We start from the raw sequence: 15,975 nt of genomic DNA, 5'->3' as shown, positions 1-15,975 counted from the left end.
CTGAGGATCTGCTGTGCATGGAGAGAGCATGGCTCATGCCGGCCAAGGAACTGCAGCAGTGCAACAGCAGCTTTATTTTCCAGAAACATCCACAGGATAAGAGATTCAGGCTGAACTGTATGATACAGAAAGTTTGTGAATAGGTGCTGTCGGTCTTTCTCATTAGTTTGGGAATTTTGGTCTTTTGTTACTGTGAAATGGTTAATTGCTCATCTATTTGGTTTTCTTGATCCTCTTGTTTGTTTTCTCTCTTCAATTAATTTATGTTAATGAGATGTTTATTTGGTGTTCTTTAATCCCCTGTTGTTACACTAACAATATCCCCACTCTTAGTTTTCTCTCTTTATGTAGTTCAATATAAAGTGGAAATGCTGGGTGAAAAGAAAACAAAGCACATCAACACTGTGAAGGGTCACAGAGCTCCCAAAGAGGGAGAAATAAGTTCAACTGCTCTTGGAATCAGGGATACCAACTTAATGTAACTAGGTACAAGTTTTATTTTTATTCGTAGTTTCCATGCATTTAAGTTATATAGAGGAACAGTCAGGTTATTAACAAAAAGTCCTAAAAGTCCATTTTGTGTTCAAGTCATCCCTTTAACCCTTTCCTCTTCCAAGTAGGCTTTTCAGTTTCTTTCACGTCTCCTCCTGCACTTAAGAAGGCTTTCAACTCCCAGCTTCTTTACTCTCTCTTGTATAACTGAGAGATTTGCCAAGGAGGCAGCTACTGGCTAGATGAGGATGAAATAAAATCCATGAAAACCTCTTTAAAAATACATTCAACACATACCATACAATGAGATAAAAAGCAAGATTTATTTTTTGTTATCAAAAGTGCTCATTACCTTTATCACCAAGCTCTCTAAAAAAGGTTGGTCCTGGTTTAGCTTTGGCAACATGCAGCAGTGCAGCATCTACCTCCTTTAAAGACACAAACAAGAAAATATAAAGCCAATTTTGAAAGAGAGTTAATCACTTCAGTAACAGAAAGAATGCAAGTTCTTTTGAAGAAGGAAAGGAACATTTTGCTTACCTTTTTTGTCAGTTTCTTGGCTGAGGCTTTGCCTATAATAAAAAAAAAATCGTCATCATTCAATAACAAACTGACTTTGAACTTTGATCAGGTTCTGTGGCATTTCTTCAGATTTTTATGGGAAAATACTAAGTAATATGAAACAGAATATTTTGCAACAGACAGTTTGTTTCTAATTCCCATAATGATCATGAAAGGACAAGATTTAAAAATAATATGAGCAGTCTGTTCAAATGTTATCTCAGCCTAGATTAAAGCACAGCCCACTTTCATATTGATGACCAACTTACCAGTATGACTTCGCATACTGTGAGCTACAAATGTCACACAGATTCCAAAGCAAGACTACACAGCAAGAAACAGCTGTAGTATTTACAAAGGGATTTCCATGCACACATGAGAGTCCTTGAAGTGCAGGTTGAGTATGTGAAAGCTAAGAAATACTCAAAAAAAAAAAGTTGATGCTTCTATTGAGCAGAAGTAAATTGAACAATTCTGCTTTCTGAAAGAGCATCAGACAAAAATCATGCAAACTGCTAAGTGTTGCTTAGCAGCTTCAAGTGTATACACTTAAACAGGGGAGCCACTGGCAGTAGAGGTTATGCTTCTGTGCAAATCACATGTCTGAGGAGCTGCAATGTATCTGTAGGTATGTATGTAGCTGCAATGTATCAAGAGTGGAACATTCCAGCTGGTTAGGCAGGGATCACAGAAACCCTATGGTCAGGGACCAGCAGGAGCTGTGCACGTCCCTTCTCAGTCTATCTCTTCAGCATCTCTCATACAATTCTCCAAACCCTGCTGTCCTTCACTCTTACCTCTCAGCCCATCACGCTCTTCCTTCATCACCATTTCCTCTGGATTCCAGCAAGCCATTCCCTCCTATCTATTCACACTGAGTAAGCACAAACTGAGCCACGTGGACGTGCTCTGTGGACAGGTGTGCAGCCTGCTTTGCTCCACACTGTCTCCAAGGCTACTTTGCTGATTCACAGGCACTTTGCATCCAAAGGGTCACCAGTGCAGCACCACTATCTGGAAATGGGCATGATGGAGGCAGCCTGGTGGGCAGCTGTCAACAAACATCTACCAAGCATTTTCACAGGCCCATAATTTGGCCAGATGGAGGTGCTTTGTCAGTAAAATAGTGAATTTCCACAGCACTGGCAAATGGCACGCCCAGCTGCAAGGGTCTCCACTGGCAACTTTTGGCTTGGAACATCTCAGCCAGCAATAGCTCATTTTTCAGCACAGGCAAACCAGTACCCTGGCCTCTGCTCCCTCAATTAGCAGTAACAGTTTTGCTGATAAATTCCTCTCCTCACATCCCCTCCCCCAAATCAGCCTAAGGCAGACACCTGGCACATAACATTTCAACACAAATGTTTAAGTTTGACAAAAGTTATAAGCAACTAAAATTAGGGTTTTAATACTGGAGTGTTGAGTGACCCCAGCAACAGGTGCAGCCAGTACCACCTGTTACTGTGGATGAATTCATTTTTGTGCAATGCCTATACATACATTTACACCCATATACACGCACATCTATAAAGCTCCATAGGTAGAGCTTACCTTTTAAGTAAAACAATGCATGAAATCCTCTACTTTGCTTCATTTGAGACAAAAGAAGTCAGACTAATAACATACTGGGGAGAGCAGCAACAATAGCTACATCCAGTAAGGCTGAGTCCTGAGCAGTGTGATGTAACACCACAATTTCATCTAACAGCAGTCCCTGCTGCAGAGCATTTTCATGAATGGCTGTTAAGCAAATTAAGTGATTTAGATCTCAGCTTTGAAATGTCACTGCTACTGTACAGCACATTTCAATGTGAAACTGAACTGAAACTGTTTTTTTGACCCTGTCAGACCCACCTAGAGAGCAGCCTTATCGAAGGGAATGAATCAGGCTGTAGGTCTGCAAAAAAGGGTATCTGAAAGAAAGGGAAAACCACCCTGCAATGTTTTTCACTGTACATGCTCCTTGTACTTCATGTCTGCACTAAAGCCAGCCATATACACTTATCTGGTTAACAGCAGCCCCATTCCTTTGATTCTCCTGGTGATCCCAAGAACATCACATCTGGATCAGCACCTGCTACCACAGCAGTGTACTGGAGAACAGCCTTTTGCCATTATCCAGGAGGATGATGAAGAGAGACAAGCTGAACTTTGTGAGCTGGAACAGCAAAGGCATGGATAAGTGATGCAAGGTAAGGAGAAAGCGCTGGGAGCTACAAGCTGAGACAATAGCCAGCCAAGTTTGTGAGGCTGTACACTTGCTTGAGTGTTTTTGTGTTTCTCTCCTTTGTGTTGCATTCAGCACAACAACGCTGAAACTCCTCAGCTACACAGTTTTGAGGAACAACATATCCTCACTGAGAATTATCAGATCTTGATAAAAATTAAGAAAGGGAAGTGAAGTCCATTGAAGACGTACAGACTCTTCACCAGCCAGCACTTACAACTGCAACTGCCTAGAGCTCACAGAAATGGCTGTGGCAGCCATCAACATCTGCCCTCTTGCATCCAGCCACAGCCACCCTCCAGAGGACATTTAAGATGTTGACTGGCGTCCTTCAGAGGCAAAAAGACAGTAACAGCAATGATAGAGATGCTCATGCTACCCTCACATGGGGGAAAGGACTGGTAGAGCAAAAGAAGTCTTTGCTGAGTGGCAGAAGAGGGAGAGAAGAGTCACAAACACCCCAGGATGTGGTGAGAGGCAGCACCAGCTGGGTCGGAATTGGTCCTTGCAGCAACTGGATGAGAAGCAGCTGCTAAAGTAAGACAGGAAAAAAGGCAGGAGGGAAAGGCACAGATTGAGAGAGAAACAAAGAGATTTCTACTTTTCAAAGCAGTAAACACAGTAAAGTAATAAATATGGACTCTCTTAATAGTGCTCTTCTCACATGGGCAGATGTCAGCAAGCATGTGTACTGGAGGGTAGGAATCTTTTGGAAAAAACACCCTGACACTAGGGACAGTAGTGTTATCTTTCATACTGGGATTTGTGTAAGATATTAGAATACAATCTTACAATAATATAATAAATTAAACTGTGGAATGAGTTTCCTCCAATAATTATTGTAATGTTTTCTAAGAATTACATCCAGTTATATTTCATTGGTACTGTCACCATATAAAATAATGTGTGAAGACGCAAATCTCTGTTTTCACCAGGAAACATACTTCTTGAATGCTAATTTAGCTCTTGGTGCTTATTTTCTCAATTTATTTACTTCTTAACAGTGAGAACCCTTTAAATACAAAAAAGGAAAGCTCTATTAATATAAAATGTACAGCCCTCTGAGGAATGAGGTCTTTTAAGACCTTGTCTAAAATAATTAGGAGAATGTTAACTCTGCTCTGCAGAAGATGCACTACAAAGGTTTAACCAGTTTTCTTACCCAGCTTGTACACTGAAGAAAATAAGTGCCTCTTTCTTCCTATGAATTAAATATTGGTGCTGTGGTTCCTCACACATGACTACAAATACATCAGGATCTTAGTTTCTCTCTGAGGACTACAGGCAATAGATGTAATTATTAGGGACTATTTAATCTAAAAAGTAAAAGATCTGCATGATTCGATTTTCTTTAGTTTTATTATTTTACTTTGATAGATTCTTACTAATTGGAAAATTAATGACATAGTACCAAACTTATTTGTAGCAGTTAGTCTTACTTTGATATGAAAAAAAAGAAACTTGGAATTTTTATTGTTTTGAACTTGATTAAATGAGAACTTTTTTTTTCCTACAGACCTGCCACAAATATGCTGGAATGCTGGTGTAAAGAACAGTGAGTATTTTCAAGGTTCTCTACATATTTTACAGATGCAATCATCTAATTTTCACCACCTACAGCATATCCATGAAACAATGAGGTACAGAGGCTCTTTTCATGGACAAAAAGGCATTTTAACTTTTTCAGTTGTATGAATACTGAGTCTGCTTATAAACACACAAGTTCTGTGCCATTAGCCACGAAAGTTACTTGACAACTTTAATTAAGAAAACACTGCCAAGAGCAGCTCCATCAGTCTTCATTTGCCCTCGGCAAACCTGGGTATTTTGTCACATTTCTTACAACAGAAGTGTTTCCATCATCTATGGGTTTTTTTCACTAAGATATAGAACGGAGCTGACATCAGTGTTAGGATTACTGTTAGGAAAGAGCTGAATTGAACAAGGATGGACTTGCACTCACAGTAACACCCTTTTACACCTGTAAAGCTAAGGACCGGCTTAGATCTGACAAAAGATGTTTAGATTCAAAGAATGAGCAAAATCACGAATATCAACAACTCTAACAACAATAATCAAAGGACAAAGTAAAAGTAGTTACTACTACTTGCAAGAAAACATGATTTTACATGTCTGCAACATTTGTCTTATTTTTGTAATATGGAAATTTAATTTAAATTTTGAATCAATCTTTCTCCACAGCCTGAAATTCAAATGTGAACAGTATAAAATAGGTATCCTTTCCTAGGAGAACAAACTCCTGTCCTTTTCATCAGTAAAGTCACTAAGAAGGTTTGACCCGAATATCTTTTTAGCTCCATTTCAAACAGACAAAATTACAAAAATAAAAGAAAAATTGACCTTCCAGCTTTTTAATTTTGGATGGCTTTCATTGCTATCTTTGCTGAATATTGACCTTGCAGGTTCAAGGTCATACTGAGGTATTATAAAACCATTTGTTTTTTTATGAAAAATTAGGATGAGAATAGCATTAAGTGTATTCACAATTGAAACAAACTCTCATTCTCCAAAATGATGAGTGAAACAAACCTTTTAAATGGGATGGGTTTTCAGCACAGTCCTAATTTGAGGATCATGGCATTTTAAAAACCACACCCACTGTATGCAGTTCATGCTGTGGCCTTTACAGCAGAGCCCACCCTGCAGCCTTGCCTGCCATGGGAACGAGGATTTGCATTTTTTCCTTTTTAACTGGCTGCCAGCTTTCACGCAAGCTGAACTCTGAGAATCCTGCACCAGAGAGCTGGGTTAGATAAGAGTCGTGTATGTTGATTTCCTTGGGGAGATGATGTTAAAATTTCTGTTTAAATTAGCCTGAAATAGAAGATCTTTGACATTCAATAGCTTGCATTTCATTCTCAGCTCTCTTAGATAATTTTAATGATACTGGACAAGTATGTTATATTAACAAAGTGTGCCTTTTTTAACCTACCTTATTTTTGTTCTCATTCTTTAAAGCTCTTCTATACATTTATAAAGTACTTACTGCTAATGAAACCAATAAAGGACAAAAATTCAAGCTAGTAATTATTTCTTTAAGGCCTCCTTTTGAAATACTGGTGATATTGGAGATAAATGAAGGATAGCAAAAAAAATTTAGGCTTTTTGAGAGCATGACAAACCAAGTAGTCAGATTGCTATGCTAGCTCCTGGCAAACCAATATCTGAATAATAAATGAGCATGCAATTTAAATGAATTAAGAATCTACTTCAGCTAGAAAGCTTTTACTGAACTACTGCATTGCTCCATTGAAAGATAATTGATAATAGTAATTTCAATCACATGAATTAGTAAAGTGAACCACCTGAATTGAATTCAAGTATGCCCAGTGGAAAAGGCAATTTGCAATAATAGAAGCTTCTGCTATGCTTTACAAAACAAGCTTTGCATCTGTCCTTCTTTACTTAAAGCAATCGTTCCTCAGAGGAAACAAGAAATACAGAGTGCTGGGATGGGGCCAGCACTGGCAAATCTCCATTTCAGAAGAGCAGTTGCATCAGAGCAAGTCAATACCAGGAGGTTTCTCAGTGAGTCAGGCAGCCCGGGGTAAAAAGGATGGGATGCTGATGCAGGGAGGAAACATCAAAGGATGAAACCGTCTTTTAGTAAACTGAAACAGACAAAAGAATTAAGATAAGCAAGTTTTCAAAACCTCTTAAAGACACCATGGCACCAAGTCACCAGGAGCTCCAAAATAACCAAAGGCACCAGGGTAAAAGCAGATGCTGTGGTGCCTAGTACAGTGCTTGCAAACAGCTCAGTCCTCACTGGAACTGTAGCAGGAGTCTGTGAGAATGGCAAGGAGAGCAGGGGAACGCGTTCTCCTTAGATTTTATCCAGGGAAAGTGACATACTCCCAGATCCGCTCTCTTTCTAAGAACGTATCCGAGCTGCAGATAAGGAAAAGATGAGAATATGTTCAGACTTCCAAGCTTACCACAAGACTTGTACTGCAAGGACATTCAGCATACAGAAAGTCACCTCTCCCAAACAACTGGAGCAGTCTCACAGGCCTGTAAGGGCAGCTCTGCAAAGGGAGCATGTGAGGCAAGCTAAGACTTCATGTGAAACACACAAGCAGCAAGAAGCCAAGCAGAGAGCACAACTGCAGCTGAGCATTTCCCCAGCAGGAGAGGCTGCCAGTCCTCTGGGCAGGCAGAGCTCAGCACTGGAGGGAGCATCTGGAAAAAAAAAAGTGTCATGTGAAATGCAAGTTCTCAAACTCCCAAATAAGCACCTCATGCTTGGTTCCTCTGGCTTCATTTAGATGTCTAAAAATTAGGTGCCTAAATCTGAGTTAGTGATCTCTGTGGTGCTTTGCTGTAACTATGATGGTGTGAGGACATACCCAGAAAAAGATTTATAATTAACTCTGAAATCTGCTGCTCCTATTTCAGATGTGAGGAAGAGCTCATATGCCCAAAAGCTTGTCTAATTTTTCCAACTTAGAGCAACTGGTCTAATAAAAGATATTATCTCTTTCTGCAAACTTATCCTGACTAATGACCTTAGGCTGCCTTTACAGTCAAGGGAGAGAAACAGACAGAGAAAGGACAATTTATTCCAGGTTGAGACAGGTGTCCAATGCAGGTCTTGCACTTATCAGTTTCCTTTTTATAAAAAAATGCTACAATTACTTCCTCTGACCTGACACTCAGCTTTTATACATGTGAGCTGAGCAAGTGAATCCTTCTGCATGTGACCAGATAACTCACACTGTGACCGCTTTCTGTATTTGTTACATCTGTAATCTGTTTTTTCCAATCTCCTATCTAGCAGCCCAATGTTAGCAGTGCTAAGGGCATGTATTCTCTGTTTTAATATGAACTTAATCAGATGCAAGGACAAAGTTTACTACGGTTCAAGAGATGGAATGGCTGCACAATTGCAGCAATAAAGTCTTATAAAGGACAACTAAGATTACCTGGAAGGAGCTGTACCCATAATACATATTTCTGCGACCAGAAGTGTAGAGAACAATTTCTGCAACTTACAGAGAACACTATGCAGTTCAGACTTTTGGGATTGATGGCATTTCCAGACTCTGCACAAAACCATAGTCCTTCCCACAAAGAGCAGGCAAGCAGAACCACAACCCCCAAAAATTCCTGTTACAATTTTTAAGATTGTAGTCAGTGTTATCTAGCAAAGAGAACAGTATAAGCTAGACTATGCCTTCAAGAAGACTCAATTAAGGAACTTTGATCCAACTCTGAACTAAAGAAGGTTTAATTTGTGAATCATCACTCTCCTTATGTCATCATCTCCTATTGTTAACAACACCTAGATTTTAAATACTACAGTGTCAGAGCACATTCTAGATTAGGATGCTAACGTCAGATGAAGATAAACTATTATGGCAGCCTCCTAGCACTAGAGGTCTAGTTCTGTTCCTTTCCTAGGGAGCATTGGAAGTCATGATCCCTGGCCTAAGGGTTCTGCCATCTACTTTATGGCTAGAGAAGATTATAGAGAAGAACAAATAAAGAGAGGTAAGGATAACAACAGTGAAATGACACAGTTAAAAATCTGACTGCATACACAACTCGATCAACTTGCATCTTAATTATAAGCAGAGATTAATTTGGATTCAGAATGAAAATGTGTGCAAATCATCCCAAAATTAAAATGAAGGAAGAAAAGGTCAACATCCTAACAAAGCCAGAAACTGATTCTTATCTCATTATGCAAAACTTGATTTAAGCTTATGTGCTCAATATAAAGGCCCCATTACCACACTAGCAACTACTCCTTTTGTTTCATTCAGCTACTTCCTTTACAATATGTATTCTGAAGATCTTCCCTGTCATGAGAAACTCTTACTTTTCACATGCATCTTACAAAGTGCAAACTCCCTCCCCCCACCCCATAACCAGTTAAAGACTAAGCACAAGAATATTAAAGATTGCTTATTACAAATTGGGTTCTCTTGCTGGCAAACATAACTGAGGTGCCACGTGGAGAATTCTTCCATTGTGTGAGAATGTATCATTAGGATAAAGTTACCTTACTAACCCTGGAATAAGAAAAAAGAGGACATGTCAAAGAGGACCACCTTTTCCACTTTTTTGCTCTGATGCAATTTATGCCCTAAGCACAAACAGCAAATCATTTCAAACTATGTCAAATTATATGAAATAACTGTATGGTTTATTAGTCTTTGATGTGTACTGAATACTCCAACATGAAAGAATTACAGATAACAATGCCAGAAGTAACCACGTGGGTCAACGAGGGTCAACCACTTTGTCCTATTGCTCCCAATAGACTTTGACTCACGCATTATCTCATCAGTTTTGGTGCACAAAAATACACGTTCACACATTTGAAAGATAGTATAAATACTAAAATTTGTTTGGAAAATGGCCTCAAGTTGCACAAGGGGAGGTTTAGACTGGAAACATTTTTTTATTGAAAGGGTTGTCAAGCATTGGAACAGGCTGGCCAGGGAAGTTGTGGAGGCACCATACCTGGAGGTACTTAAAAGACATGTGAATGTGTTGCTTAGAGACATGGTTTAGTGGTGGACTCCACAGGAGTCTGGGTTAATGGTTGGATTTGATGATTTAAAAAATCCTTTATAGCATTAATAATTCTATAGTTCCATGATTTGGCTTCAAAACACAATGGAAATCACTAAGGTTGGTAAAGACCTCTAAGATCATTGAGTCTGGCTGTTAATGCAGCACTTCCAGGTCCGCCAGTAAAATGTGTCCCCAACTGCCACATCCACAAGTTTTCTGATCACTTTTGGGGATGGTGATTTTACTGCTTTTCTGGGCAGCCTGTTCCAATGTCTGACCACCCATTAGCTGAAGAATTTTTCCCTAGTACCCAGCCTAAACCTTCCTTGGTGCAATTTGAGGCCTTTTCCTCTTGTCCTGTCACTTGCTGCCTGGCAGAATAGGGTGACCCCACCTGGCTGCACCCTCCTGTCAGGCAGCTGCAGAGAGTGATGAGGTCCCCCTGAGCCTCCTTTTCTCCAGGCTGAACACCCCCAGCTCCCTCAGCTGCTCCTCACAGCACTTGTGCTCCAGAGCCTTCCCCAGCTCCGCTGCCCTTCCCTGGACACGCTCCAGCCCCTCAATGTCTCTCTTGCACTGAGGGGCCCAGAACTGAGCACAGCATTGGAGCTGTGGCCTCAGCAGTGCTGGCTACAGGGGGACGGTCACTGCCCTGCTCCTGCTGGCCACACCTGGCTGATCCAGGCCAGGATGCCATCGGCCTTCTTGGCCACCTGGGCACACTCTGGATCGTGTTCAGCTGCTGCTGACCAGCACCCCCGGGTCCTTTTCCTCTGGGCAGCTTCCCAGGCACTGCCCCCAGCCTGCAGCACTGCCCGGGGCTGTTATGACCCCAGTGCAGGACCTGGCACTTGGCCTTGCTGAACCTCATACAATTGGTCCTGGCCCTGTGATCCAGCCTGTCCAGATCCCTCTGCAGAGCCTTCCTGCCCTCCAGCAGATCAACACACCCACCCAACTTGGTGTCATCAGCAAACTGACTGAGAGTGCACTTGATCCCCTCATCCAGATCATCAATAAAGATATTAAACAGGGCTGGCCCAAATACTGATCCCTGGGGAACACCACGTTGTGACCGGCCCCCAGCTGGATGTAACTCCATTCAGCACCACTCTCTGGGCTTGGCCATCCAGACAGTTTTTTACCCAGTGAATAGTGCACCCACCCAAGGCATGAGCAGCCAGCTTCTCCAGGAGAATGCTGAGGAAAACAGTGTCAAAGGCTTTTCCAAAGTCTAGGTAGACAACATCCATAGCCTTTCCCTCATCCACTGGGCAGGTCAAAAATTGGTGAAATGAATTCAACTCCTTTGTTTGTGAAATAGTTTGCTTCTTAAACTTATTCGTCCAAGCACAAACTTTAGGATATTGTAGATATTGCTTATTCCTAGTGGAACAGAAACAAAAAGAAATCTAATTATTTACTGATGAAGTAATTTAAAATTTTAAAAGTAAAACTAGAAATATTAAGTGAAAAAGTTTTATTTATTAATGGTATCAGCATGAAAAATGCACTGGTTACTCTAATTCTCTTCAGATAAAGGACATTTATTGTGCTTGTGTCCAAGCAGTAAACAGCTGACATATCAGTGCATCTAGGCAATTTAAATTACTGCAGTGGGTAAGCAACCAGGAACATTGACATTTCACATAAATTGCATGGGTTCTCAAGAGTACTGTAAATATAAATAGTACTTAGATCCAGTTTATGTAGAAGCTTACTTTTTTTTACTGGTTTTCCTGTTTCACCCTATCACATATCAAAATTATTTACACCATCATTAATACTTTCTCTTTTGTTATGTATTGTATTTTTTAAAAAAGATTTATTTCTACAACAGCAACATGCAGTAAAAGGTCTTAGAAATATTGCAAAAAATACTCAAAGGGGTGACAGCTGATTAGAAAAGGATAATGGAATTTTCCTAGAAATATCAGTTTGGGAAACTGTCATTCATCATATTATAGCACTCCCTAGTCAGACCTTTAGAAGAAAAAAAAAAAACAGAGAGAAAGAGGCGGCTGATGTTTTTCTATACTGCTATTGCAAAATCTGGAAATCTCAACAGCAGGATGTCTGATTTCTATTGCTGCACTATTCTAATGATGGTGGTAATCATAATTCATTCTCCTAGCGCCTTGTCCTTCCATCAGATCTTTAGAAATTGAGGCCTTCAGGGCTGCCTTACATCCCCCAGAGAGCAAACACATCCTTTTGAACATCTTATTGTTCTTATTTCCTTCCCAGTGGTAACATTCTAGGGAATTTATTACAGACAGCACCTTTTTGGTGACTGTGAAAGATTGTCTCAGGATTTTCTGAGAAGCTTGTGGGAAAACCCATGAAGTGGGGTTCCCCCATGTTTAAGGGGAATTCCCTCACTCACAGAATAGCTGAAGTTGGAAGGGAGCTCTGGAGGTTATTGCAGTAACTAGAATGTCCTTATCTTCTCACAATGACAAGAGGAAAAAGCTCAAAGCAAGGTCAGGATCTGTTGCCCAAGACCATGTTCAATTTGGTCTAGCATATGTCTGCAGACATTTGTTTCTAGAAGTGTTATGAATAAAAGACATCTCTCTAATTTAATACAGTCACCTGACCAATCCTTCCAAAAAGAAAATATCCATTTATGTGCTTTTGTAACATACACTAACATCAAAAACCTGCAATAGTTGGTAGGTTTCATAGGCAGATTTTGGTTTTTGCCCCCTTGCTTATACTAAGGGCAACAACATTCTCATGCAGTGAAGGCTGTAGCCTGGCTTCCATTCTCACTGACAACCTACAATACAGCATTTTTGCCTTATTAGTTGAGGCATGAGAGTAGTAAGCACTGGATTTAACAGTGAATTGGGGCATTTTACTGAAAGGAAACAATTCTATACTGGTAATTTCATTAATGTGAAATGTGTGTTTAAGCTTAAGGCCCAGGACATTTAGTCTTACTGTCCAGAGCACAATAAACACCTAAAATTCAAACCCTTACTATGCTTCTCTTCCAGAACAAAAGCCCCATTCATGAACATGCAATTTACAGTGACTAGCTGTCCGAGGCCGTTGCTTTTGAGTTCAGAGAACAATTACTTTGTAAATTATAACCAATACAGATTCTATTTAGGAATGAAAGGATTAAGTGAACACCCACTGGATGGTGTTCAATTACTGTATGGGGTGACTGTGCTAGTTACACCTCCTATTCACCTTTGCAGCAGACTTTTCTTGAAGAAACAACAAATACATTTGTATTAGAGGACAAAAAGGGGATGAAATAATTCTCTTAACTGAAAATTTGGAAAGGCTTTAGTAAATTAATTACCATCTGTGTTGAATGTCAGTAAGAGGAATTTCTAAAAGATATGACAAATATAAGCAAAAGAAAGCACACAAGGTTGTTTTGGGTCCACTTGCTACTAGTCAACAGTTTTACACCAAAAACCTTGTCTTTTTGCAATTGATGATATTATCTGTTTGTTCTCCACCTTCCCAAATTCTGCTGACATCATCCATTGAAAGAGAAGGGCTCATAAACACTCACTAAAGAAACACATCCATTTTGCAATTAGTTTTATTAAAAGGATGAAGTGAATTATTGGATGCCTACTCTAGCAGAACCTAATGTGTCCCTTTCTTTTTCAACAGAAGCTGAATAATTGTAACTAATCCCCATTAATGTTAGTGAATCAGCTTAAGGAAGGAGAAGGAAAAAAAAAAAGAAAATAATAAAACTGCTATTTTAAGGGAAGAGACTTTTGGCATAGTTGCAGTATTGTAGCACTTCAGATGTTTTAGATTCCTGGGGATGACAAGGATGATAATGATAAAGGGAATTGCTATTCAGAGCCGAATTAAGATAATACTGTCATTGCAGAATTTCCAGAAGGAACCTTTTCCTTTATAAGGCTCTGAAGTGCAATCTTACATGAAAATTTTAGGAAGGCCATTTTAGTGCAGATGACATCCCAGTGATGACATTACTTTTTCCAACTGCCATTGTGGAAAGGTAAGGACATTCTAATAACCATGTTCAAGACTTTTCATACAGAAGACACTGTCTACTGCTTTGAGCATTTACTGATCCTGCACAGACCTACTTCACTATTTCCATAGCTCTCCAGGTTCAAGCATTATTGCAATCTCTACTCTTTCTCTCCTTTCTTCTCGTGTTTAATTGGAGTTCCTTTCAGTGGCTGACTTACTCTCCTTCAGCTGATGGTCCACATCATTCTCACCTTTATCTTTAAATTAGCCTGGAATTTCTTTCCACTTCTAAGATTAGCTCATTCTGTTATTAGCACACAGAAAATCTCCAAGCAAACCAGTAACAGCCCCTGCTGAGTCTGACTTGTTTATACACCATTAACATCTGCCACATAGCAATTAACAGATGTTTGGAAAGCTTTCCTACAGCAGGGGCTCCAAGGGTATGTAAATGATAACAGAATGCTCCTGGTTTTTAAGCTATGGAAGGTTTAACCTATTTTTGCCATGCAAAAAGCTCAGTGAAGAGATTCTGTTAGGTTTTTTAAGTTTCTCAGAACAGCAGAGTGAAGACAGTTACATAAAACTAATTTGAAATATTGCCTTCATTCAGTAGACATCGTGGTAATGGAAAGAGGAGCAGGATCATGAAAAGTCTGAGAACTCCCCTGAGACTGGAAAGAGCTAAAGTTAAGAGAAATCATAGAAGGGCTTAAAAACAGGTGTTAATAATACCTTATTACACTGGTCAAAACAGTTTGGTAAATGTGCAACTCAGAAAAAAATTATTCCTGCAACTCAGAAAAAAAATTAATACTGCTAATAGTATGTTTAAAATTATTGACATGATGTTCATCAGCCTTCTCTAGCAATAGAAACAAAAAGTCTTGTGCACCAACTAGAGTACCTCCTCTACACTAAAGAATGAACTTTGCAGACTGAATAAGAGAAGAAAAGATAAGCCACCACTTGACCCTTTGACTTCAAACTCCTCACACAATAAGGAAAAAATCTTTCAGAAAGAAAAAAAAAATCTAGACAAAGAAGATCATGAGTTTCTTTCAAAAAACAAGTTGTTATTATCTAGAACTGTCTTATTTCCTTAGAAAAAAAAATTTTCTCTCCCTGAATTCAAATAATCTGATGAAGCAAACCTCTGAAACACATTTGGCTTTTCTCTGGTTTTTATTTTACAGTCAGATTTTCTGAAGAATTCTGACCATATTAAGCACCAGAGGAAACATTATAATAGGTCAAGACAGAAATAGAACACAAATATTTATTCAGTGCATATAATTAAGAAGGCAAATCCAAATGCAGAAGTACACTTTACATCAAAATTCCCACTAATGTCTCATTTAACTTTCAGCAGCCTTCAGTATACTGGGCTTCTGTTTCCACCACTTCCAATTATCTTTGTGTTGTCTCTTTCCTCTGACAATACTAATTTCTCCTCCAAGAGCAATTTTGGACTGAAAAAAAGAACAATTTTTTCCTTTCCCTGAGCAGAAGTCTACCTTACCTGGGGGCATCAAGCCCTTGACGGCACATGACCTCCTAAGAGGCTGTTCTTTGCCAGATCTCTCTTTTTCTGTTTTAATCACTATGCAATGATTATGCCAAAAATTTCCTCACCTAAGGATGCAGAAAAGAATTTGCTCTACCCCAGTATCCTCAGCATGGCAGACACATGGAGGCACAAACGAGGACCAGAGCACCTTTGGTGCTGGAAGCTGTTCTGCACGTAGTGATTATGAGTGCAGCACAGGCTACACGCATTTCAGCATTTTGCTGAAGTGAGCATTGCTTTGAACCATTTTTCTCCTTAACTAAAGCTGCAGTCTGACACTCAGAAATTTCAGCAACAGCCTTAATTTAAGAAGTTCCTGACTTTCATCCTCGTTCCATCCCTCACACCACAGTGATAGTGGATTGTGCTGTGAGCCAGGGAACGATGCTAGCTTTACACAGATAAATCAGACTCAGAAAAGCATGGAATAAAGATGCCTACATGAAGCTGTGGAATGGATGGCCTCACTCAGACAGAGAAGATAAAAATAAACTCAGGTTTGCTAATCTAACAAGACCAGGGCTGAGTGGTAGCTTAATTATCCATAATGTATCACAGAGCTAAGGCTCAAAAGAAGAAAATTCACTATTTTAGGAAATGG

At 39.7% G+C, this 15,975-nt stretch overlaps 1 protein-coding gene across 2 annotated transcripts in view; it reads right to left on the bottom strand.

The window, feature by feature from the left end:
• Positions 1-15,975, bottom strand: part of MICU2 (mitochondrial calcium uptake 2) — a 137,603-nt gene that overhangs the window by 40,180 nt on the left and 81,448 nt on the right. For both annotated transcript variants that reach the window (XR_004982144.2, XM_036404127.2), the window contains exons 3-4: positions 1,033-1,064; positions 845-920 (exon numbers count right to left, since the gene is read on the bottom strand). Coding sequence is in view for 1 of the 2 variants with exons in the window: in XM_036404127.2 (XP_036260020.2) it covers positions 845-920; positions 1,033-1,064 (108 nt within the window). In the remaining variant the exon portion in view is untranslated. The remainder of the gene's footprint in view (positions 1-844; positions 921-1,032; positions 1,065-15,975) is intronic.

Source organism: Molothrus ater, chromosome 2 (assembly GCF_012460135.2).
Source record: "Molothrus ater isolate BHLD 08-10-18 breed brown headed cowbird chromosome 2, BPBGC_Mater_1.1, whole genome shotgun sequence".
In the NCBI taxonomy this organism is placed as follows: Eukaryota; Metazoa; Chordata; class Aves; order Passeriformes; family Icteridae; genus Molothrus; species Molothrus ater.
Note: the sequence above shows the minus strand (reverse complement) of the source record. Positions and strands in the feature narration are given on the sequence as shown.